The sequence below is a fragment of the Diabrotica virgifera genome, chromosome 7 (genome assembly GCF_917563875.1).
Source record: "Diabrotica virgifera virgifera chromosome 7, PGI_DIABVI_V3a".
NCBI lineage: Eukaryota > Metazoa > Arthropoda > Insecta > Coleoptera > Chrysomelidae > Diabrotica > Diabrotica virgifera.
The window spans coordinates 232,091,423-232,119,355 of record NC_065449.1 but is presented as its reverse complement, the minus strand read 5'-3'; the positions used below and the strand labels follow the sequence as shown (position 1 = coordinate 232,119,355).

Sequence of the window (27,933 nt, the reverse complement as noted above, 5' to 3'; positions counted from 1 at the left end):
CGTTGTGACAGTTATAATTTAGAAACATTGTCATTACTAGTGTCATTGTAAAGAAACATTGTTATTGATAATTATTGGTATCATGAGTGAAGAAGGTGTATCTGATATTGATAAAAGAGCAGCCGAAGTAGGTGAAGAATTGTTACCACCGAAATCTAGAAAACTATACGAGCAGCAGTACGATGCTTTTAAAAAGTGGTGCCGCTTAAAAAATGTGAGACAACCTACTGAAAATGCGCTGTTAGTCTACTTCGATGATAAATCAAAAGCGGTTTGTGCCTCAACTCTCTGGGCACATTACTCAATGCTGAAATCGGTTATTAACATTAGAGAAGATATTGATATAAGTAAATTTCCAAAATTATTAGCTTTTTTGAAGAGAAGAAATGAGGGATTTAAGCCAAAGAAGTCAAGAATTCTCACGTCTGAGCAGGTAGATCAGTTCTTACGGGAGGCTCCGGATGATAAATATTTAATGCTTAAGGTAAATTTGGAAATTTGTTTATATTCAGAAATTTTAAGAAATCAATTTTTTTGTAGGTTGCACTTATTTTGGGCGTTGCGGGAGCTTGTCGTGGAAAAGAGTTGGTTGATTTAGAAATCGACGATGTGAGAGATTTGGGCGATTCCTTCCTAATTGCGATTAGAAACACCAAAAATAAAATTGACCGAAATTTTGTGATCAAAAATTCAGAAAACAGTGCCATCAGTTTTGTGGCGATATTTCGGAAATATGTGGCATTGCGAAAGACAGGGACAACTCATTCAAAATTTTTTGTTCAATACATCAACAAAGAATGTACTACGCGAGTAGTAGGAAAAAACATGTTTGGTACAATTCCACGGCAAATAGCAGCTTTCTTGAAATTAGAAAATGCGACGTCTTATACGGGACATTGTTTTAGACGCACATCTGCGTCTTTGTTAGCTGATTCGGGAGCAACAATAGACGTGCTGAAGAGACATGGAGGATGGAAATCCTCCAACGTGGCCGAGGGATATATTGAATCGTCTATTAAAAATAAACAAAAAATTTCAGATAAAATATTTGGTCAAGTCGCCGATTCGTCCACTATAGTTATGCCACAGTCCTCATTCTCGCTTCCTGTTTCCGCAGGATCTTCGAAACAAACACCAGTTCAATATGAAAAGGACCTATCTGTTACTCGTCAGTTACCTGCTGCATTAACCCAGGAAAGACTGGTCAATATGACGAACTGTCACAATATTAATTTGAATATTAACGTTAATTACCATTCTAATTAATTATATTTTTCAATAAAATATCCCTTAAATTCGTTTGTTTGTGATTTAATCGTTCCGGGAGTTTCGTCAATATTTAATCCCGGAGGGATTAAATGTGACACTTTAGTACCTGTCACAAGGGAGTGAAGTTGTCACTTTAGGCCCGGAAGTACGAAAAGAATTTTATAGCATTGTGCCAATTCTGAATTATCATTAGTATTATAACGGCGTTAATTGTAATGGTAGGGGAGCCCAAGTGGGGTATTTGCAGTTACTCGAGCAGCGGGTCAGATTATTACATGGGGAGAAACCTTGAACCCTAAAACTGTATATTTTTCAAAAATTTATCGAATGATACCAAATACGACTTCCCCGGGGTGGTGGGTAAATTTTAAATTTTAAATACGAATCCCGCGATATTTCGCGAAATGAACATCAGATCGAAAAACTGAAAAATACACTTATTCGATATTTTTGAAAAATCTATCGAATGGCATCAAAGACAACCCCCACGGAGGTGGAGTGGGGGGTTACTTTAAAATCTTAAAAGGGATCCCCCATTTTTTATTACAGATTTGGATATCTTACGTAAAAATAAGTATCTTTTATTCAAGAAATTTTTTCGAATTATTGATAGATGGCGCTAGAATCTAAAAAAACGATTGTTGGAAATGGAAAATTAAATTAAAAATGGAAAGTCCCCACTAAAATGGAAAACTTTACTTAACTTTTTTGGGTTTTAGGACCTACTCTTCACAACCCAATTGGTCCCCATAACGCTCAAGTGACTGCACATTTAGCATACTTTGCTCCCCTTCCCTAATTAAAGTTTAGCGAAATCACCTTTTTGAAGTTCATATAACTGTCATTCATAAATAATATTAATCTAGTGGCTATTCACAAGCGTTTAGTCAGCATGACATAAGCGGTTTAGAGGAAGTACGACTGACCAAATTATACCTACTTTATTATCAATAACAATAAGATAATCCATTAGAACAATTTATGGAGTACCTCATTAGATTTATATTTTTGCTCTTTTTGACACACGTACAATTTTCATTTGATTTTAGATTTGTTTATATCAATTTACGCTCTTATTATTCAAAATACAGATTTGGCGCAATGATATGAAATTAGTGTAATTTCAAGACCAATGTATTTATGTAAATTTTATTTCATTTGAGTGATATTATATTTTCCATAAGATGTGTGCGGTGTCCTTTGATTTTATATTTTATTCACTTAAGTATTCTTTGAAAATATGTATATAATACCCTTATTAGATTCTCAAAAAATAATACCCTTATTTATCCCAAAGATTTGAAACCTATCCCCAACCCCAATTAAGGGGATCGGTACATAGTTTCGGGTCCAATGCTATTTAAATGGAATTCATTTTTTTCGAATCCTGAAAAAACTAATAATTATTTTTGAAAAATTTAAATGGAGAATGAAAGATTACGTTCTTACCGAGGGCCGAAAGTCCCTGAAAACTTCTATAATGTTTATTTTAATAAGTTACAGGGGTGAAAAACTAAGAGAAAATGTAATGTGATTTTAAATTTCAAATATCTCATTCAAAAGAAACCTTTTATTTATTCTAAGGGACTTTAGGTCCTCGATAATAATTTAGTCTTTCACTATGTCCGTGATGATGTTTTTCAAATCGAACATTCGCTATCTTTGTCATACAACGCACTGAGTCGAATAGAATATGGTGACAAGACAGTGACAATTTTGACATGGCCTCGGGAATATTTTGAGTTGTTGATTAAATTATATTGATAGTGTATTTGATAAATAATTGATATAAGAGGTGAACTTAATAAAAAGTTATTTATTGTTTATTATTTATGGAAGATCTAAGCAGAGAATACACCAGGATATATTCTGTGATCAAAGTATTTTGTTGTTAAAGATGTTCAAAATTGTAAGCGTTCTGTAGTAACAATATATTATTAAAAAATCACTTTTCTTCTTTTCTCGATTGAGTTTTAGTTTTTGTTGTACAGAATATAAATTATTACAATCACTGAATACATAGTTAGTGAAAAAATTATCATATTAATTAACTGAATTAATAATTTAAGCCAGTAACAGTTATCCAAGAACATTCAAATCCATATATTTTAAAGTTAACCATAACATTGTCAAGTAATGTTTACATATCCATACCAGTGACAATTTTACTACACGTAATTTGCCGTGTAAAGACAGAAAAAGTAGGAATAGCCGTAAAATATTTGCGCCTTTACTTTTAAGTAGCAAATAAAAAATATAATATTAATAATCCCAAAGAATTGAAACCTATCCCCAACCCCAATTTAGTAGCAAGTAAAAAATATTAATATTAATAACAGCACTGCCGCTTGAAGGAAATGTTATTATTTAATAACGTCACCAAATTTGAGTGCTTTCACTAACAGCCGAAAAGACCAAACGAAAATATTTGTCCGTTTTCCGTAAGCAAATATTTTTAATTCTATTAGCGAGGACTTTACCAAAAATGTTATTTTAGATTTAATAAGCGCCAAGCCAAGCCAAGCCAATTCCGAAACTTGCCGTTTAAGACTACTTAATTGTTTGAAACAATCTTTTTCTCTAATAACTTCAATCTAACTTCATCCGAAAATACGAGATTAAAGAATTCTACAGCTATTATGTTTTCCTGCCACACTCCAACTTTAAAATTACTTTATACTTTCGAATTCGTGATTAGGGATTCGGCTCAAAAAAATAAATTTGCATCTATCTGCAGCGGCGGGCACTTGGATTTTCTCTGAAAGAAATTAAAAATGTCTTCTTCTTCTTTTTCTTTTATATAGGCAGTACTGCCTGTTTTTCTCCAACGCAACGGTGCCTTTCTTGTGCCTAGCGGTGACTTGTCCCTGGCTATTCTTACTATCCTTGATTCAGACATCCTTCTTGTGTGTTAATTCCACTCTTCTGTTCTGTTCTTCACCCAGGTATTTATATTGTCTACCCCACATATGCGTCTGAATTCCTCACTTCTTACCCTGTCCTGTAGTTCTTTTCCAGCAATCCTTCTTAAGATCTTCAGTTTGTTGGTCTCTAGATATCTTCGTGGTTTGCTTGTATCTGGTTTTGTTTCGGCCGTGTAAGTCAGTCATTAGATGACTGACTTATACAGGGTGTAACAAAAATACAGGTCATAAATTTAATCACATATTCTGGGACCAAAAATAGTTCGATTGAACCTAACTTACCTTAGTACAAATATGCACTTAAAAAAAGTTATAGCCCTTTGAAGTTACAAAATGAAAATCGACTTTTTCCAATATATCGAAAACTATTAGAGATCTTTTATTGAAAACAGACATGTGACATTCTTATGGCAGTAGTATCTTAAGAAAAAATTATAGTGACATTTGGACGCCCCATAAAAATTTTATGAAGGTTTTGTTCCTTTAAACCCCCCAAACTTTTGTGTACGTTCCAATTTAATTATTATTGTAGTACCATTAGTTAAACATAATATTTTAAAAACCTTTTTGCCTCTTTGTACTTTTTCGAAAAGTCAGTTTTTATCGAGATATTTTGAATATTTGTCAAATCCACCACATATTTGTACATGGCTAAGTACGATTATGGAGACTTGGTAAATGAAAATTTATTTATGATTTACATTTTTAGGTATATTTTGAACCATATTAAAAAAGAAACCACATCTCGATAAAAGGCGCCTTATCGAAAAAATACAAAGAGGCAAAAAAGTTTTAAAAACACTGTGTTTAACTAATGGTACCGCAGTAATAGTTTAATTGGAACATACACAAACATTTGGGGGGTCTAAAGGAACAAAACCCCCATAAAATTTGTATGTAACCATATTAAAAAAGAAGCCGCAACTCGATAAAAACTGCCTTATCGAAAAAATACTAAGAGGCAAAAAAGTTTTATAAATATTGAATTTAACTGATGGTACCACAATATTAATTTAATTGGAACGTACACAAAAGTTTGGGGGGGTTTAAGGGAACAGAACCCCCATAAAATTTTTATGGGGTACACAAATTTCACTATAATTCTTTTTTAAGATGCTCCCGCCATAAGAATGCCGCATATCCATTTTCAATAAAAAATCTCTAATAGTTTTCGATATATTTAAAAAAACCGATTTTAATTTTGTAATTTCAAAGGGCTGTAACTTTTTTTACGTGCATATTTGTACTAAGGTAAGTTAGGTTCATTCGAACTAATTTTGGCCTCAGAATATGTGATTTAATTTATGACCTGTATTTTCGTTACACCCTGTATATTTGGGCCTTTGTTTCCACTCTTAGGTGTTTGATTTTCCAAATTGTGTCGTTTAGGCATTCGGCTGTTCTACTAGCTTTAATTGTTTCTTCTTTTACCTCTTCTTTGATATTGTTGTCGGCTGATAGATTAATTCCCAGGTATTTGAAAGTCATTACTCTTTATAATTTAATTGTCTAACTCCACTTTGCATCTTATTGGTTCTTTGGCTATTACTATACTTTTTGTTTTTGGGCTGATATTTTGATATTCTTTTACGTCAATGTTGAATTCGTGCAGTAATCCTTGTAGGTCGTCTTCGCACTCTGCTACTAACACGGTGTCATCAGCTCACAGAGTATTTATATCTCTCTATCTTCCATTTGTACCCTCTTTTTTTCTTCACTTGTTTTATTATTGCATCCAACATTCTGTTAAACAGTAGAGGACTTAGAGAATCTCCTTGCCTGATTCCTGTGTTGGCTTCTATGGGTTCTGTTATTATTCCATTGAATTTCATTTAGTTTATTTATTTTCTTCATTGGTATTTTGTTCTGAGTTTCAGTATGGTACTCAGCAAATTTATTTCTCTATAGTTACAGGGGTCTGCCCTATCACCTGTCTGTCATATTAAATAACGCTACCATTTGAGTGGTTCTCCATTCTGCTGGAATTCTTTCTGTATTTGCTATTTTACTTATTAGGATATTCAGTTCTCTGTGAAGTTATTCCATCTCTACCAAATAAAAATGTGTAAGGGAATAATAAAAATGGACGTTATCTCATACATGCACGTAGAAGGTCTCCTCTGCAATAAAAATAGATGCAATCGAGATTTGAAAAAATGTTGCGAATGTACAGCATCTCATCAACATTTTTATTATACACCAACTAAGACTCAATATACCTACAGAATAAATGATAAAAAAATGACCGTTTGCTTTATAAACACCGCAAATGATTCGTGTCCGAGATACGTATGTTGAATTTTTTCTTACAAACTGACGATTTATTTATTTCTCTAAAACCGGTTGAGATATGCAAATGAAATTTGGTAGGTGTTAAGAGATGGTTATTGAGCATTTTTCGACATGCAAATAAGAAGTTTATATTCTCCATTGGCAAGCATACAGGTCATATTACTCGTATGCATGCCAATGGTGAATATAAAATTCTTAATTGTATGTCAAAAAATAGGTGGTCGCTGGCAGCGACCACCGCATACTACGAGCCAAAATAAAAATAAGCAAACTAGCGACGTAGAAATCTAGAAGAAAACCAACGGCTATTGACCATAGCAGAATAAGACAAAACGCAGAAGAATATAGACAGACTTTAAGGGAAAACTATAATCAACAAGTAGCAAAGGAAGAGTCAGAAATTAATAAGATCAATGAAGAAATGAAAGAAAAACTGTTGGAAGCGGGAATGAAAACTGCCAAAAAACTAACAACAAAAGAAAATAGATTAAGTAGCGGGACAGTTAAATTAATGGAAAGTAGACGAAAACTAATAAGCGAAAACAAAAGAAACACAGTAGAATACGTAGAACTAAACAAACTTATTAGAATAAAAACCAGAGAGGATCTAAGAAAACACACTGAAAATGTAATCGAGAAAGTAATTGAGAGAAATAAGGGCCTAAAATGCTTACGACCAAATTTAGGGAAACCACTACTCATTTCAATAAAGGATGAAACAGGACGGGAAGAGAGGAGAAAAGATAAGATATCAGAAGAAGTAGAAAGGTTTTATAAAGAACTATAAACCTCAAAGAAAGACGCAAACTTAAACACTCAGGAATATATCAAGAAAACAATCACGAATATAAACTCAGAAACACTACCAAAAATAGAAAATTATGAAATAGAAGCAGCACTATCACAATTAAAGAACAACAAAGCACCAGGACCAGATGGAATCCTTGCTGAAATGTTGAAAGAAGGGAAAGAAGAAATCTTACAAACATTAAGAAATCTGTTTAATCAGTGTCTACATAAAGGAGAAATACCCGACGAATGGAACGAAAGTCTTACAATCCTGCTATTTAAGAAAGGCGACAGAAAGGACATAAAAAATTACAGACCCATCTCACTGCTGTCGCAAACGTATAAACTATTCATGAGGATTATCAACAACAGACTAACACACAAATTGGACTCGTATCAACCCGTAGAGCAGGCAGGATTCCGAAAGGGATATAGCACCACTGACCATCTTCTAACAATTAGGACACTAATAGAAAAAGCTAACGAATACCATATAGATCTGCACTTAGCGTTCGTTGACTACGAAAAAGCATTTGACAGCGTGGAAATGTGGGCAATAGAAAAAGCTATAAACAACTGTCGAATAGATTCCAGATACAGAATGCTAATACATAATATATATAAGAAAGCAACAATGACGGTACAATTGGAAGAAACCACAAAACCCATACCAATTAACAGAGGAGTGCGACAGGGAGATGTTATTTCTCCTAAACTATTTACATTAGCACTGGAAGATGTTTTCAAAACAATGGAATGGACAAACATGGGAATAAACATAAATGGAAAGAAACTAAACCACCTAAGATATGCAGACGATGTAGTAGTCATAGCATCAAGTTTTGAAGAACTACAAACCATGCTAACCGAACTAGCAAATGAATCCGAACAAATAGGTCTAAAAATGAATTTTGCCAAAACAAAAACAATGACAAACACACAAGACAATAGAAACGTAATACTAAACGACACCACAATAGAAGCGGTTAATGATTATATATATTTGGGACAGATTATAAAAATAAATAAGGAAAACCAAACAGCGGAGGTAAAAAGAAGGGTCAGATTAGCCTGGGCAGGATTTGGAAAATTAAAATGGGTCCTAAAGAATAAAAAAATACAACAATACTTAAAAACAAGAGTGTTTGACCAGTGCATACTCCCAATTCTCACATACGCATGCCAAACATGGACCTTGACCAAGGCAAACATGGATAAAATAATAAAGACACAAAGAGCCATGGATAGAGCAATGTTAGGAGTAAAACTGACAGACAAAAAGCAAAACAACTGGGTCAGAAATAGAACAAAAGTCAAAGACGCAGGTCAACATATAACCAGGCTAAAATGGAGCTTCGCAGGTCATAACGCTAGACAAACGGACAATAGGTGGAATAGCACGATACAACAATGGAGACCATGGACAGGAAAGAGAGCAAGAGGACGACCCCAGATGAGATGGGGAGACGACATTAAAAAGATAGGAGGAACGCACTGGAAACAGAAAGCACTAAACAGAAGCGAATGGAGGAAACTGGGGGAAGCCTATGTTAAGAATTGGACGAATTAAAGGGCAAAAGAAGAAGAAAGAATGTCAAAAAATGCGCAATAACTACCTCTAAAAACCCAACAAATTTTATTTGCATATCTCAACCGGTTTTAGAGCAATAAATAAATCGTCAGTTTGTAAGAAAAAATTGAACATCCCGTATCTCGGAAACGAAGCATTTACGGACATATTCGCCGCTCCGCAAGAACATAGGCTTAAGTCAAAAAAGACGATTTTAGAGGAGAGGCATTTTAAAATTTTATAGATATGATTATTAGTGCAGCCGATATGTGAAACAGTTGTGCATTTAATGATAGAAGTATATAATTTGGACCACATATACTGCACATATAAAGGTTCAAACTTAGATATGAGGCCATCTCAGATTTTGCCTTTTATAAAAATTGCGGGGATTCAAAATGGCGACTATACATTGTGACTAATAGCACGATAACTTTTGAACGAGACTTCAGATTTCAACCAAGTTTGGTATATAGGTTATTTTTTTGATGTATAAGATCGAGGTCTTGAACCGGAAAATCGGTTTACCAGAAGTTGTGTTTTTCCTAGTTTTTATGTAAAAATATGCTGTTTTTTTTTAATTATTTCACCCTGTATGTACTAATTTTTCAAAAAGTTAATACCACCATTGAAAAGAGCGTAACCATATAGACAGGGTGAAATAATTGAAAAAGAAACAACATATTATTACATAAAAAAAAACAGTAAGAACACAAATTCTGGTAAACCGATTCTTCCGGTTCAAGACCTCGATATTATTTATCAAAAAAAGAACCTATATACCAAATTTGGTTGAAATCTGACGTTTCGTTCAAAAGTTATCGTGCTATTAGTCACATATGTATAGTCGGCATTTTGAATGCCCGCCATTTTTGGAAAAGGAACAAAAACTGAGATGGCCTCGTATCTAAATTTGAACCTTTATATTATGTGTAGTATATTATGTTATCCAAATTATATGCTTGTACCATTAAATGCACAATAATTATTTTAATATTTGCACGAATCTGCCGCATATAGGTTATAGGTACATGTGAAGATACGTTTTGCATTTATTAAATAGACGGTTTAGTTTTGATTTAAATCTGTCTCCTGCCATCCCCCGATAGCGCTATTTCTAGGTCTACCTTTTGTCAAGGAGGCTATGCAAGAAGACAAATTTAAATCAAAACTTCCATAGTTCTCGGTATACAATAAAACTATTTATACCGGAGTAAGGTTAGAACGCCCTCTAACGGGGAATAAGTGAAATAAATTTATATTTTTATAAATTTGTATTTTTACTAATGCCATACTCTGTATGAGAGTACAAAGACTCGTTTCATATAGTTTCTCTGAACCGCATTTTTGGAATATTTTCCCAGCGGTGCCTTTTGATATTTTGATATCTAGGTCAACAGAAAACTAGAATCGAGTCGCCATTTATTTCATTTATTAAATGGAAATTAACATAACTAAAAAGTTAAAAATATTTCCTAAAAATATTTTTACGCTCTTTTTAATGGCCATATTAACTATTTGAAAAATTAATGCATACAGGGTGAAATAAAGGAAAAAAAACAACATGTTTTTGCATAAAAACCAGGAAATACACAACTTCTGGTAAGCCGATTCTTCCGGTTCAAGACCTCGATCTTATACATCAAAAAAGAACCTATATACCAAATTTGGTTGAAATCTGGAGTCTCGTTCATAAGTTATCGTGCTATTAGTCACATATGTATAGTCGCCATTTTGAATCCACGCCGTTTTTGTAAAAGGCAAAATCTGAGATGGCCTCCTATCTAATTTGGAACCTTTATAAAGTATATGTGGTCCAAATTATATGCTTCTATCATTAAATGCACAATTCTTATAATATTTGCACGAATCTGCCGGACTATATGGGTATAACTTCGATTAAGTTGTTACTTTACAGGAATTACCTATACAATTTTGTTAGAAATATATCTAAATACAAACTGTGATAAGTAGGTAAATTTATGAAGTTTTAAAATGGTTAAATTGTATCATTTTGTTACCCCTATTAGATTTGAGTATTTCTTCTTGAGGAAGATTTACTTCAACTTTATTAAAACTCTTACCTAACTACAAAATGGGTCCTTATTTTAGAAAAAATTTTCACAAAAACTAATCGTAAATAATATAAGAACGGTCGTCCTTGACGAGAAGTAAACACACAAATTGCTTCACGATCTGCGGCGTAACTAACTTACGCCTGTATTCATACGAAAATGTTAAGTAGTTTTATGTTAACTACTTTCGCGCCAATCGAATATAGACACTTGGTGCCATCTCTTGGCAACTATTATTATTAACGTCATAGATCCTGACTCACGCGATAGATGCTTTTATTTTTAGTAAATCTGCATTAATAACTCCATTTCGTCAAATTTTGATTTAAGCCTACGTTCTTGCGAAGCGGCGAATGTTTATAAAGCAAACGGTCATTATTTTTTAATTCATAATTACCCCTTAAAGTTTGTCGCACTTATTTAGAAACACCCTGTATTGATGAAGAACATGGCTAGTTGTTAAAGTACCTAACTTTTTTATTATCTAACATAAGCGAATGAATAAAAAAACAGATTGTTAAGAAAACCTGAGGCTATAGTTGGGTTTTAATTTCAGTTTTTTATAAATGCTAGAATATCCCATAAGATGTGGTTATTAAGAAAAAAAACACAGTTTCAGTGGTACACCCGGTATACAATGACAATTTACCTGTCTAGCAAAAGTATTATTACAGCGATATTGTTAAAGGATAAGGCTATAACATGTTAAAAAAATCACTTAAATCGGACAACAGGTTTAGGAAATTCGAGACATCAAAAATGACTAATTTTGTGGGTGGCCTTTGTGGTACATGTGTATAGCTTACACATGTACAACTAAAATAATGTATAAATAAGAGTAACATAAAAGTTTTATACAGATAATTGTTTTGCCTCTTGATAGATCCTGGTGCACACCACTGCTCTGGCTTGCTTGGCCCAAGCGTTTCCAAACGTTTAATTTTACGGTTTAGGATTGATTGGAAATTTCTCAAAGATCTAAGCTTCGTCTTTCGTCTTTTATAAGACGAATGTTTTTTTGTTTCTTTTAGTCATCAGAATTGCGGTATTTCCATATTTAAGACTCAATTTCGCGAAATTCAAACTTTTTAATGAGAGTTTGTCTTTATTCGTGCCACTCTCAATTCTCAATGGACTTACGTACTTCGACGGTAATTATTTGTGTAGGTTTTCAATGAAAAGTGTTTTTTACTTTGGAACTTGTTAACCAGATGTATCTGAACTGAATATAATTTCAATACTATTAAAAGACGGGATGCAATATGAAAACTGAATTGAAAATTTATTTCATTAAAATCATAAATCAGTTATTTCACTTCCAAGTGCTTTTCTTCTGTATTACCTATAACAGAAAGAAAATAGACAAAATTTACATAACATTACTATAAAAAATGATACGAAGAATAGCGTAGTACCATTTATATACTAAGTAATAAAATAGATTAAGGAGACAATAATGTATATTTACATTAGTAATTTGGTTAATATTTAATAACACTTAACGGCAGCAATTTGACAAGAACTAAAAGAATTGAGTTCTTTCCCAAAAGAAAACTGCTTAGTTCCTAATTATAAATTGGTATTTAGACAAGATCACGCTGCAATTAATGACGCTGCGATGGACAGAAATCCTGTTAAAAACGGTACCTTGTAACGGTAGACCTTTTAACTCAGGTAATATCAAATTTGTTATTTCATTGTTTCGAATACTTTCTTTCTCATACACAGATTATAATACTGCGGGCGGATAGAGGCCATCCCACCGGCACCTTTAGAATCTGTGCACTGTACGTTGTTCTAAGACCTAAAGTAAAGCTTCATAAAAAGCAATAGGCTAATGGGTAACTGCGAAACTTGCAATACTCCTGCTGCAAGACCAAGACCAAGACCGAGAGCGCAATACCAAGACCAAGACCAAGACCAGGTGTATTGGCGCAAGACCAAGACCAAGACTGTCTAAGTCTCGTCTTGGTCTTGCATTTGGGCAACACTACCCCAAATATTCCAGTTGAAAAATAAGCCGGCCAGTAATTTTTAGATTATTTAAGTACTTTTTTGGCTTCGTTTCCCATGGTATAAAGCTAATGAAATCTATTAGTTTATGTACGTGTTTCTATTTGAAAAGTTATTATAATAGAATAAAACTAATATAACTTTTTTTGTTGCAGAAGAATCGCAGGAATTTATTCCCAACGGTACTACTCTAGAAGAAGAAACAAAGTCCCAGCCTGATGAAGCTTCAACGCCTAGTTTTACTAAACGCAGTGCAGAGGAAACAGAAGCAGCACATGACCTACTCTCTCTATCACAAAGTTTACCACCACTACCAGCACCAAGTGTGGTTATGATACACCACACGGTACCTTCTGAAGACGCTCCTCCTAGTCCGACGCATTGCTATCGACCTTTGTCGCCGGAATTAGCAATGCGGCAAGTAAAACTAGAAGTGACGGAGAGAAGGCAAGTATCTGTGATCCAACATGCTTCATTAACCCAAACCACACATTCTGTGATAGTACCTCAACAAGTCGTACTACCCTGCATAACAGCTTCTCCGATAGTGTATTTGGTGCAAGTTCCGGCAGCAGTTCCTACACCACCAACGTCGGAATGTTCGTCCGATGTAGAGAATTTGCAGCTGTGTACAGTGGATAATCTGCACCAAGACGTGACGATGGTACCCGACTCCAGCGATGATATAATTATACTACCCTTATCACCAGAACCTGAAAACTACGAGCACCAAACACAGCAGACGGTAGTCTCCTCTCATTTGAGCATACCCGATAGGAGAAAGAGAAAAAATAAACGAACCAATAGGAACAGGACAAATACCGAAGATGAAGATGAAGGCTTGATCATTGAAAATCATCTTGATAGTGTCGTACCAGAGAATATATCCACAATAAAAACGGTAAGGTTTAGAATATGTAGTAATAAGATATTAAGTATATTATTTTTACGTTATCATGTTATATCTTCTTTTCATATTTGTTCAATACAACCGTTCTTGAGAATTTTTTACCATCTGCAGTGACCTACAAAATTAAGTGCAAATATTAGTAAACCGGTATAATATGGCTCTTGAATTTACTCTGTGGATAAAGAATTATTATACTTTTTCTGTTATATTCTGTTTGAAGAAATTCTGCATCCCGCATTTCCATCTTTACTTTGGTCGGTCCATTCATCCTCATTTATGGCCCTATCTCTCATTATTTCTCTGATTCCTTCTCTACATTCCAGTGATGGTCTTCCTCTCCTTCTTCTATTCCATGGAACATAGTTTAAGGCCTGCTTTGGCCATCGTTCATCATTCATTCGCATTACATGCCCGTATCATAAAAGCTGTTTGGATTCTATTGTATCTATGGTATTGTAGATCCTTCCTGTTCTTCTACTTATTTCTTCATTTGGGATGCGATCAAGTCTAGATACCCGACACGCTTTTCTTAGATAGTCTGTTTCTGCTAATTCCAGTTTTTTCTTTGCATTCATTCTCATTTGCCAACATTCAGATCCGTTCGTCAAGATTGGTTCTACAATCGACTTTGATTGACATAGATTATCATTTTGGTTTGTAAACTAATTTTAGGCGACCAAAGTAACGACACATTTAACACACACATGTTTGTAACACATTTAGGCCTTGTTGTATTTTCTGCTGGATGTCTCGTTTCGATATTGATTCCTTCGCTATGACTGTCCCTAGGTAATTAAATTCTTCGCATTTTTTTATATCTCTAATCAAGAGTTGTGGATCTCTTTCTTGGTCCTTTATTCTAAGATATTCTGTTTTGTTTATATTCATTGCGAGTCCCCCATTTTGGTATTCTTCGGTTAACTTTCGAATCATATAATCCATATCTTTTTCATGTTTTGCCATAATCACATGATCTTCTGCGATGAAAAGATTGGTTGTGTACTTGTTTCCAAGTTCTATTCCCATCCCTCTGCATTTTCTCCTCCTTCCCTGTTTAATGCTTCCTGAATATAGATTTTGAATAGACTTAGGGACCAAGAAAATCCTTGTCTTAAGCCTTTTGTTACAGAAAACGCGTCTAAAATTTTATTTTCGATTGATTGGCCTATAGACTAACACTGTTACTAATAAACGAAGTATAAAAGTTATACTGAGAATAAATCAGGTATAGGCAAAATCACTACCAATAAACATGGAATAACTTAGGTATAGGTTATACTTGGTATAAGAATTTAGTCCAAGTTTATACCGACCCACACCCTTGTTTAAGTCTGGTATAACCTATTTTATGACTGTCAAAGTCATCAGAGACAAAAATATATTATTTTTTTTATTTGTTTTGTGAGTAGATATACAATAAAAAAATGTGTTTAAGAGGTATTGCGGCTAACGAGGAAGTTGATAATTTAATTAACATGATGGAAAATACACGAAAAAGGAAAACTTTCAAAGAAAGCATAAATTCTTTTTCAAACAAAGCAGAATAAAAATCCGATTTCCTAAAGATGATGTAAGATTTATAGAAAAATTAGTAGGTGATTCACTTATTGTGAATAAGCGAGGAGGAGGCTTATCCTCCACTCTACAAGAAAAATAAGGTCTTTATCAGAGAACAATAACCACAGAGAAGCGTCACGACCGTACTTAAAACGTGTACTGTTTTTGTAGACGCATGCGCGAACCTGGTTGCTTTAAGTGTTCCCAACACATGCTAATTCCAGCTAATTCTGTCGCTCTGGTTGTTTTACGATAGTCCGTAGGCGTGTATGGTAAATACTCGACTTAACAAGTTTGTTTGAGCATTTATATAATAATTATACATAATAGTTAAAATGTCTGATTACTCGTGTGTGGTTCACGGATGTTCCTCTGCGACAGGAAGAGGAATAAGTTTATTTAGATTTCCTAAGAATAATAACACGTAATTGTTATTGCTTTGTAATTTATACATATTAGTTATTAGGTTTCTAATAGTCTTAATTTGACTTGATTAAATATTATTGATAATAAATCATGACGAAAGTGATTCATTTTCTTGTATACATTACCCCTAAGTAATGCATAAAAAACTAAACTTCGTTCTGCCAAGCAACGGATATTTCAAAAAATAATAAATTTGGTGTCAGTGCATGTATTTCATAACAGACGCAAGTCTGCAAAGGGCCAACCAGGTCAAAACAGATGTTGTCCGGGTGTCATCGCATTCCAAGATATCCTATTTTTATGAAATAAAAATATATAAAGAGTTCTATATACACGACAATTTCTGATCTGATTTAAACGACGCAAAAAAATACTATTCAAACTAAAAATTGTTGGAGACATAATTCGGGCGATAATTTTGAAAATCTTAAAATTATAGCAGAACAAGACTTCAAAATTGCAAAAACACGGTTGCAAATTAACAAACTTACATTAAATTATGAAAAAATTAAATACTTATCTATCTTCTGCAGTGCAGTATACAAAAATATTGTCAACTTTTAATTCGTTAAATATAACAAAGATTAAATATATCGATCGGAGTATACATATAAATCGTATTGTAGTCATATGTTTTGTTAACATTTTGTTTTTTGAATGTACCTGATATCTTTAGAAACAAAGAAAATAGACGATTTTGTAGTTTAACATGTCTTTTGTGGATGCAAAGGTACAAAGGTGGATACATCGATATTATATGTAGTCTTGTCTTTTATATTTCACAACGTATTATGTTTTCCGTTTTTTGCGTTATTTTTTCTGGTATTAGCGCACTTATCACCGAATATTATAGTATAGGTCCCCGTGCGTGACAAGCTTTAGGTTCTTGACGTTCGGCAATATTTGTACTGCTTAGAGCTATTTAAAATATTAAAACTATTATTATTACTATTATTTAAGTGAGATTAACAAGTGAGAAACAACACATATTTCTCACCAGCGCAGAAGTTTGTTGGCACGAGCCGATGGGGAGTGCCGCAAAAAAGCGAGGGAGAAATAAACTTGCGTGCATAGAAATCAGCCCATTTAAAAATTTGGTCATTTTTGATATCTCGTATTTCCTAAACCTGTTGGCCGATTTAAGTGATTTCTTAATATGTTGTAGCTTGATTCTTAAACAATACCGCTGTAATCATATTATTGCTAAACAGGTAAATTTTCATTGTATACCGGCTGTACGAATCAAACTCTGTTTTTTTTTTTTGGCGGCCCTTTTGGATTTTCTATAATGAACTCTTTATTAATAGTCAAGCCCTTTCATTTGATACCCATTTTGAAGTAGTTGTGAAAAAATATGTAATCCGCCATTTTATAGCGGTGGACATCTTGGATTTACAATGATACTGAATGTATGTAGTGTATGTAATGTTACAAATCGGTGTAATTGTAACGATTCGTATAAGACTTTTTTGATTATTGTTTAGATTGTTGCATATTTATATTTATAGAAATATACTCTTACAGTACTTCTTGGGTTTTTATTCGTTTGCTCCGATATTCGACTTTAAAGGAAAAATGTACTTTTAATACGTTTCCAAGACAAGAACAATATTGACATTCAATTTCAACATAAAGTTTCTTGTTATCGATCACGAACATTTGTCACCCAAAGAGAATTGGAACTTTCAGAGTTTGTGACATTTCCATGGCCGTTACAATGGCTGTGATTTTTTTTCGATAACCTATATTAAAAAATATAATTTATTAGGAAATACCTCGACGAACAAATTATATCTTGTATCAGCCCAAGCCAAAAACAAGCAGTGAATGTCACACCTACCGTAATAAATAGATATATTTTATTATTGGTCTTTCAATGCCAAAATCAGGATAAACAAAAAGGTATTTTCATTTATGGTTCCAATCCATATGATTTTCACCATTACTTTGCATTGTGCGATATATTTGCAACCTTTTGTAAATCAAAAATAATTCCATTATTATAAAGAATGCCAACAAAAGCCGGCCCTGTACGCAACTTTTTTCTCGGTGAGATATTTTATATTTATTGAAAGTCAACATAAATGAACAATAAATGTTTAATTTTATTTACGAATTTATATTGTGTGATATGCCCACTGACTATTGCTTCGATGGTCGTTCTGGTTGCTTTAAGTGTTGTTGTCGGCTTAGCCACGAAAGATCAAAGGCGTGTCGTTTCTCTGTGGTTATTGTTCTCTGTCTTTATTTTCTATAATATGTAGAAAATCTCTCACAATATTCTTCAAAATATGCTGAAATTAACATATTTACATTGCATTTATAAGTCAAATAAATAAAGTTTACTTTTTCTTCACTTTCCCATTTAATGTAACGTTCTGTTTTATTTGAAGCCATTTTATGAAATGCTCAAACATAACATACAACATACGAAATAACGATTTATTACAATACAACAGAAAATACAAAGTTCCTTTTATTCAAAACCATTTTATGAAATGCTCAAACTCAACATAAAATATAAGAAATAACGATTTATTAAAATATAGCAGAGAATACAACGGCCATAGTCCATCAAAAAATTATGTAATCTACATATTTTTTGAGTTTATACGACTCATAAAGGGAAAAGCAACTGCGGGTAGTTCATCAAAAAATGACGGAATTTGGTGTATTATTTGTAGAAAAAAGTCAAAATTGACATATTTTACCCAATATATCGTTGTTTTATGCATTTGTGTAGAAGATTGCGTCGTTGCCAAACTAATATTTCGGAATAAAGTGGGAATACTTATAACTAACTTATACGGAGTTTATTGGTAACAAATTATTTTTGTATTATATCTACCTTATACTTAGAATAACTATTCTAGATATAAATACGGAATAACCTTAGAATACGAGTGTTTTATTAGTAAGGCAGTAAGAGCCGCTATAGGTGAAATTTCTTAATCATTTTAGGCACGATGGCACCCTATAACTTAAATATTAGAACCTAAAAGAAAACGTTTAAACACTGTGCCGTCACTTTTCAGTGGCACATGCGTTGACAGTGGCGCATCAAACTTTCCACTTATGGACGGGATAAATAAATTAAAAGTTAACAGAACTTACTAACAGAATTAAATTTTTTTTATTTTTTTAAGTTCTATGTAATTAACACATAGTATTCAGCGTGATTTTAACCCACCACCCCCTTCCCCCTGCCCCCAGCATCAAAAACTTCATTTTTCGTTTCTATTTTTTTTTTTTTTGGTGGGATGCAATCAATTTTAAAATTTCAAAAAATTCACACGCATAGTTGAGGCTTTTGTAAAACATGCCTATTTTTTATAGACCCATAGGTAGAGTGTACATAACCTCAAAAAATTAAAAGGAATCTTTTTTTTTCAAAAAAGCGTATAACTTTTTTTGAGGAATAGCTGCAGGTCTATTTTTTTCTTAATCTTTTGTGTTTTATCAAACACTATATTTTTAATTTTTTTCAGATTTTTCCGTAAGTCTCCCCACCTTCAAAAATCCGAAAAACCTTTTGGGGGGTTTTGGGGGATTTTCCCTATTTTATACACTTCATAATATATCAAATCAATTTTGTTTTTATAGGTTATATGTAACCTGAAGTAACTGAGTCCTTTAGAATATTTAAAAATCAGAAAAACACGTTCAAACCCCCCAAAACCCCCTTAAAAAACAGTTTTTTGGATTTTTGAAGGTGACCAACGTTACAGAAAAATCTAAAAAAAATTAAAAATATAGTGTTTGATAAAATACACAAGACTAAGAAAAAATTAGATCTGCAGCTATCCCCAAAAAAAAGTAATATACTTTTTTTCAAAAAAAATTTTTTTAAGGTTATGTACACTCAACCTACATGTCTATAAAAAATAGACGTGTTTTATAAAAGCATTAACTATGCGTGTGAATTTTTTGAAATTTTAAAATTGATTACATCCCACCAAAAAAAAAATAAAATCGAAAAATAAAGTTTTTGATGGTGGGGGCAGGGAGAAGGGGGTGGTGGGTTAAAATTACGATGAATCTTATGTCTTAATCACATAGAACTTAAAAAAATGAAAACAATTAAATTCTGGTAATGAGGGAGGGTATTTTTTAATTTATGTATCCCGTCCATAAGTGGAAAGTTTGATGCGCCACTGTAGACGCATGTGCCACTGAAAAGTGACGGCACAGTGCTCAAACCTTTTCTTTTAGGTTCTACTATTTAAGTTATAGGGTCCCGTCGTGCCTAAAATGATTAAGAATTTTCACCTATAGCGGCTCTTAGTCTACTAGTTCCAGGTTAAATTTCTTAACTATCGAAAGGAAAGAAATAAGTGAAGCAATAAAAATAACCAGCCTTCAAAAATCGACAGTAATATCTTGGCAAGCAATAACAATATTGATTCTAGAAGCTTCCATATTTCTACTTCTTTAAAATGTCGGACGAGTATGCTGACTAGAATTCCAAGAAGTGGAATTAGTTTAATAAAACCCCACAAGTACCTCTTTCGATACCTAAAACGTAAAGTAAAACATACAACATGATCATATATATAATCCTAAACCCATTTACCCTAAGGTGTCGGGTGTAATGTCTTTAGTTAGTTGCATGCACAATTTTTCTCCATTGCTTCTTATTCTTTGCTTGATTTCTTGCTTGTTCTTTGCTGATTCCTCGTGTTTCTAGGATTGAGGTTACATTATCGTTCCATGTCTTCATTGGCCTGCCCCTTGGTCTCTTGGTTTGTCTTCTGGCTTCCCATACTTTTTTAACTGGTCTTTCTTGGTTCATTCTAACCATGTGTCCATACCATCTCAATTGGGCCTCTTCAATTTTTTTAATAATTGGTTGGACCTTAAGATGTTCTCTGACTGCCTCATTTCTAATCCTGTCTAACCTGGTTTTACCCATTATTTTTCTAAGAAATTTCATTTCTATGCTCTGTATTTTCGATTTTAACTTATCAGTAAGCGTCCAACTTTCACTACCAAAAGTTAAAATCGGCACAAACACCGTCTTGTATATTGACACTTTGGCTTTTTGGGATACTTCTTTTTTTAACAGAAACGTACTTTTGATTGCGTGGTACATCCGAGCAGCCCTTTCTATTCTGGAACTTATTTCAGTTTCTTCAGTTCCTCTGCTATCTATTTGTACTCCCAAGTATTTGTAAGTATCGAGTTGTTCAAGTGTATTTCCGTTAATTTTTATCTTCGTTTGTTTTCTACTTTTTCCACATACCATTACTTTCGTCTTCTCATTATTGATTCTCAGATTTCGTTTAATTAGTGCAGCGTTCCATACTTGTAAATTTCGATTGAGTGCTTCTTCATTTTTCCCAAATATCACTAGATCGTCTGCGTATGCACACTCTGAGATCCACACTACTTCTAAATTTCTACAACATGATCATACGAAACAGAATAGCTATGTCAGCTTTAAGCAAAAAATATATTCTATGATATATCTATAGCAATAATTAGAAATCTAGAACAAGTAACATATTGATATACGGGACGTTCAACATCATAAAATGCACCATATGTATAAATACCCGATAAATGGTTATCACAAGTCAATAGGTTCCTGTAATTACGAATCTGTAAGAAATGACCGTAGCATGGTTACAATAGTAGACTAGGTGCTCCCAATAGAAGGAGACCGTAACTATACATGGTTAAAATCAACCGAAAAAAGGTATCTACAAGAACAGAACCCTAAACATACATAACCACAGTCAAATTAGAAGACAATCCGGATCGAAGGACCATTGTGTTGCTTTCAGCACATACGATACGATACATATAACACGTGAGGCAATCAGAAGGGGAGTTATTATAAAAGAAGGCGATCTATTTTTTCAAATGTTTATATAATATAATTAGGAAGTTTCATTGAATTTCGTCTCAGTTCATCAGTTTCCGTTTAAACTACATAAATGACTCAATGATTGGCCTAGTTCCAGGTTAAATTTCGGAACTATCCAAAGGAAACAAATAAGTGAAGCAATAAAAATAACAAGCCTTCAAAAATCGACAGTAATAGCTTGGCAAGCGATAACACTATTGATTCTGGAAGCTTCCAAATTACTACTACTTTAAAACGTCGGACGAGTACGCTGACTAGAATTCCAAGAAGTGGAATTAGTTTAATAAAACCCCACAAGTGCCTCTTTCGATACCGAAAATGTAAAGTAAAATGTTTTCTCGTTACAAAACGAAATAACAATCGGGGAATGAATATTCGGTTGGTTTACCGCCAAGAGATATTTTCAGAAATTACAAATAAATTGTACAATAAAGTGCTATTCGGTACAAAGACAAATTTATTGGTTGGGGTTTTAGTGTTTATACTTTACACAAGAAAAGTCAATAAAAAGATAAGGCAAGATAAATAAAAGCTGCATGGCATATTCGGGAAATAGTTTTATAGACGAAAGCAACACTAATGAAATTATTAAAATAATTTTAGAGTTTGTGGACTGTAACAGAGGGTGTGGTGTAAATGAATTGGGACAGGTAATTAAATGTTATACAGAGAATAGCATAATCAAGTTCATAAAAATAAATGTGAAAAAAAGAAGAAAGCCTTTTTACAATACAGAACAAAACAACCACAACAGGCATACAACCACTGCAAACGAATCAGAAACGACACGAATACTTTAGTGAGACAAATAAAAAGGGAGCACTGGCAGAGTTTCTCAAAAGAGATGGAACACGAGTTCTAAGGAAAGGCAAAAAGAAGTACGTAGAATGATCAGAGTTCAAAGAAAGGAGATGAACGAATGAATAAAAGCGAAACACATTCAGAAGGAAACATGGGCAGACTACTTCCGATCTATATTTGCTAAAGGCGACGTTAATGAACTACCAACACCTGAAGTTAAGACAAACGAAGAAATAAACATCGAGGAGGGAGAGGTAAAGGAAACATTATGAAAATTAAAAAACAGAAAATCTCCATGAGAGGACAGAATATCGAACGAACTCCTAAAGTACGGAGGACAAGATCTAACTAAATAAGTATTAAAACTAATACAAAAAATAATGGAACAAAACAGAATACCACAAGAATGGAGATCAAGCATCCTAATACTTCTCTTCAAAAAGGAGACAAATCGGATCCGGAAAATGACAGAGGAATTAACTTATTAAACACAACATTAAAATTAACAACCAAAGTGATAACAAACAAATTGAATGGAGTCATAACGTTAGCAGAGGAACAACGAGGTTTTAGGTCGGGAAGGTCATGCACTGACGCTATATTTATAATGAGGCAAGTTCAAGAGAACTTGTTGGAATACAACAAACCAGCATATTTATATTTCGTGGTCCTTAAGAAAGCATTTGACAGGATCTAATTAAAGGACATTATCCATTTGTTATATTCGAGAAAGGTACCCCTAGGAATAATTAAAACGATCGAAAACATCTACCATAACAACACAATAAAAGTAAAAGTGAAAGATTAACTAAGTGGCCCAATTGAAGCCGGCAATGGAATAATACAGCCACAATAAGAACTAAAAGAGGATACCAAATGGGAGACAAATAACATAAAATAATCTGCTATGCAGGCGATACAATACTAATCTCTCAAAGTGAAGATGATTTACAATGTATGCTGCACCAATTTAATATAACCGCCAGAAAATGAAACACGTTAATTTCCCCAAAAAAGACAAAATGCATGGCTATAACAGCAGATCCAATAAGATGTAAATTGGAGCTGGAAGGTCAGATAATAGAACAAGTGATGGAGTTTAAATACTTAGGCATCACACTATCTAGCTATTGAAGGCTCGAAACAGAAGTGGAAGATCAAGTGAATAGAGCAAACAGAGCCGAAGGTTGCCTGAATGGCACAATATGTAGAAATAAAAATATCGAAAAAAAAATGAAAGGCATCAGACCAATAATGACATACGCGGCAGAAACACGACCCGACACAGAGAGGACAAAAATATTGCTCGAAACAGCGGAGATGAAAATCCTTCGAAGAATCGATGGTAAGAGTCTATGGGACAGAGCTAGAAGTGCAGATATACGACGGAGATGCAAGGTGGATAACATTAATAACTGGGTAAGAAACAGAAGAAATGAATGGAATGACCACATAAACCGACTGACAACAAATCGACTCGTCCAACGAAGACTGTACTAACTCAATTTTTGGCGTTTTTGAGTTACCCCTGAAAAATTAGATAACCGTGATGCCTTTCAACGAACAAAGTTCTAAGTTAATTTGTTCACGTTTAGGCAACCAATTTTGCACTTTGATATTGTACTAACTTGTATGTCTTTACATTATCCAACGAAAACTATCCTATCTCAAAGTTAGTATAGTCTTCCTCGGCATTCCGAACGGAAGCGTCGTTGTCTCGCGAGTTAGTATAGTTTTCGCATTTTAAGGTTAAATAAAGTACGCCTACATGAACAACATTGTTTACGTTATAAAAGTTGTACAGCGTATAAATTTCTATTAACAATAATACATGTGAATAGAAGGTGCATGTTATAAGTACAAATAAGTATCGAGTATGTACTATCCAGGATTTTCCCGATTTTTTTCCAGCGAATACTGTACTAACTCATTCAAAAACCATATAAAGAAAAAAATTGATATGTTTAAAAGCACAAGTGGAACAATACGGTAAACACAATGGATAAATATAAAAACAATTTAGTAAATAAGAACCCCTGATTTTTTGCATTAATCAAAACTTTATCTTGCTTTATTCGAAAACTTAAAAAAATGAGTTAGTACAGTTTTCGCTGAATGAGTCGAAATAGAGTAGTCAGGACAGTGAGAGACGGTTCCCCAATAGGAAGACGATCAGTGGGAAGACCACGAAAACGATGGAACGACAACTTACTAGAGGCACATTGAAAAAACAGACAGAGTCATGTCTATACATAAAGAAGAAGGGAAGAAGAAGTTCATAAAAAAGCTTACTCTTATAACTGTTATTTTACTCGCGCATCGATAATCGTCACGTACGCAGGTTTCACACGCGGTGGAACAATACGAGAGGCGGTATCATGTATATAGGTTTCGATTATCGTATAGCATGTCTTTATTCGCGGTATTCTCACGTGGTTGTTTCTCGTACGAGGTTTAATTGACTTTACCGGATTTGTGGTTCTTGTCTATAACGGATTAGCGCTATTTTTTGACTACACTGTTCCTTTTTGAATAGTCATTATCACTGAGAGAGGAAAAAAGCGTATTTTCACTACAAGGTAAGAATTCAGAGAGATTTACGGCATTTTTCACCACGCGTAACTAGTGGTTGTCACTAATAGAGAATACAACAGAGCGTCTGTTCTTTTTGACAATCAAAGTAGAGAGAGCGTTTTTTCATTTGAAGTGTTCCAAAAGTCTGTATTTCTAAAGGAATGGGGTAGAGTCAGTGATAGGAATTTATTAATAAAGGTTAGATGAAGTCGTAATTTAGGATTTGATCCAGTGAAAAATATAATATTCGCATGTGAAAAATTAAACAACTAACACAGTTACAAATATATTAAGTGTGTTGGTTTGGATACCTTTCTATATAGTATGAGTATCATTAGCATCATCACCACCAAAGCATCTATGCTCCTAACGCATGATGGACTGACTGAGGTCCTCTTTCTTCTTCTTTGAGTGCCTCTCCTATCGGAGATTGGATATCATTAGGGCGATTCTAATTTTATTTACTGCTGTTTTGAACAATTCGTTAGTGGTACAGCCAAACCACTCTCTCAAATTTCTCATCCAGGACATTCTTCTACGGCCTGGATTTCTTCGGGCTATTCCAATTTATTTGTCGCGAGGAATAAGTTCTAATTAACACTTTGGGTTTACAATTGTTTATGTGACTTGGCATCTTCTACAATATTACTCCATTCGTTCCTGTTTTTGCTTATGGTTACCAATTCTGGTTTAGGGTCTTCCTCGTGAGCAGCCTGGTACTGGTCTTCATTTGGTAGCTTTTTTGATAACTGTGTCTCTACGCCTTGATAAATCTGACGCTGCCTTCTCCGTTCAAAATTTCTCTTGCTTCGTAGCTTATCAGTTTTCTAAATTACCTATTACCTTAGTTTAGTGCACGTGTTTTACTCCCAATTATTTTTCTCTCTAGGACCCCCTTCTAATTTTGCATGAAAATTCGTTTCCCTTTCAATACAAATTGTTAATTTGTGAAGAATCTCTTGGCTTGGTTTCTGAGTTTCTAGGGGGGGGGGCGGAGTCAAATTTTTGTTGGAACACTCTGTATAATCCATTTTAAAGAACTTAGGCTAAAACGAGAGAACAAAGAGTAAAACTAACAATATTTAAAATTCGTTATTACTTCTTCAGCACTAAATCTTTTGATTTTATTTTGTTGAGCTATATAATAGATTAGAACCTTTTTTTCATGACTTTTCGTTTGTATTACCTATTTTAATTATTTAACAATACGTTTGTTCTAGCAAAGAATCAAACTAGTCAGAAACCGTCAGCAAACAGTTGGTCAGTGAGAGAACACAATACAGTCACCAAGTGCTGGCCCCTCTACTCGCGCTGGTCCACTATTCGCTGATGGTTTCAAACCGTTTGAAACTGATGCTAGAACAAACCTAATGTTACCAGATAAGGTTCAATATTTCAGTCGTAAATCTTGTTTCAGAAATTCTACAAGGTGGTAGATGACGACGAAGACCAAGAAATAGACGTCGAGTCAACCGAAGACATCCAAAAAAGCAGGTACATCTGCGGCGAGTGCGGAAAACAATACGCGACGTCGAGCAACCTTTCCCGACACAAACAAACCCACCGCAGTCTCGACTCCCAGTCTGCGAAAAAATGCGTAACCTGCGGCAAGGCCTACGTGAGTATGCCAGCTCTAGCCATGCATCTACTCACCCACAAGCTAGCCCACAGCTGCGGCATCTGCGGCAAGCAATTCTCCAGGCCTTGGTTGCTCCAAGGCCACCTTCGATCGCATACGGGCGAGAAACCGTACGGATGCGCGCATTGCGGTAAAGCGTTCGCGGATAGATCTAACTTGCGGGCGCACATGCAGACGCACTCTAACGACAAGAACTTCAGTTGTAATAAGTGTAACAAAACGTTCGCGTTGAAGTCTTATCTGAACAAACACCTGGAGTCTTCTTGTATGATGTGGGATTCAAAAACGCAGAAGTATAAGAAGACAGTACATGCCGAAACGCAGACCCTCACGGTGAAGGTTGACTAAAAATAAGTACATATTGATATTTTGAATAATTTATTATTTATTGACTGAAGTATTCTCAAATATTGCTTTGGCCTTGGAGGACGGTTATATATTAAGATATTGTTGTTTTATTTAAAATTTTATTTATGTTATAAATGATCGATATTATGTCTGTAGTACCGGGTCAAACATTCTATCCAGTTATACTCTGGACTAATTAGCAAAATTCATGGAAAAGTTATTTACCAGCAATTTTATTGCTGGAATCGAATTATAAGATCCTATATATTAATAATATAGGTATGCAAAGTCCGCAGATAGTGTGCTACTTTTTTATAAACAAAATGGCGCCGACAAATCGTATTTTTTTCAATTATTGCTCTATAACTCCGAAGATTTTAACTTTACAACAAAAACACCTTAACAAAAATTCACCGCAATTAAATTCTGCATAGAGAAATGTTTTTCACGATTTGCTCCGACGAAAATTTTCCTCGGAAAATGCGGGTTTTCCTAACAAAACTCTAATTTTCAAATAAAGTTCTAGGTAAGTAATTATTAATCAATAATTAAATAACTTAGCGACATCAAAGCTTTCTTGGTATAGATTGTAATTCCAGAAGCCGGTGAAAATTAAACGAATATTTTAGCAACAATTCAATTGTTAATTAACAAATTACGATCGCAATAATAACCAAAATAATCATGATACATTGATCAAACTTATAAAGATTATAAAGATGAGATGCTTATTTAATATTTTATCGACAAAATATAAATTTTACTTTTTTATGCATAATCTTTAAATTTTGAAAAAAAATAGTTATAATACGTTGGTCTAATTAGTAAAGTACAAAGAAAGGTTATTTACCAGCAATTTTATTGCTGGAATCGAATT

The 27,933-nt window shown here is 33.8% G+C and overlaps 1 protein-coding gene across 1 annotated transcript in view; it reads left to right on the top strand.

Moving 5' to 3' along the window:
- Positions 1-27,513, top strand: part of LOC114327267 (zinc finger protein 69 homolog) — a 32,356-nt gene extending 4,843 nt beyond the window's left edge. Inside the window, exons 2-3 of the mRNA XM_050657105.1 lie at positions 13,088-13,833; positions 26,487-27,513. Of these exons, the coding sequence (XP_050513062.1) occupies positions 13,088-13,833; positions 26,487-27,056 (1,316 nt within the window). The 3' untranslated portion in view covers positions 27,057-27,513. The remainder of the gene's footprint in view (positions 1-13,087; positions 13,834-26,486) is intronic.
- Positions 27,514-27,933: the final 420 nt, after the last annotated feature.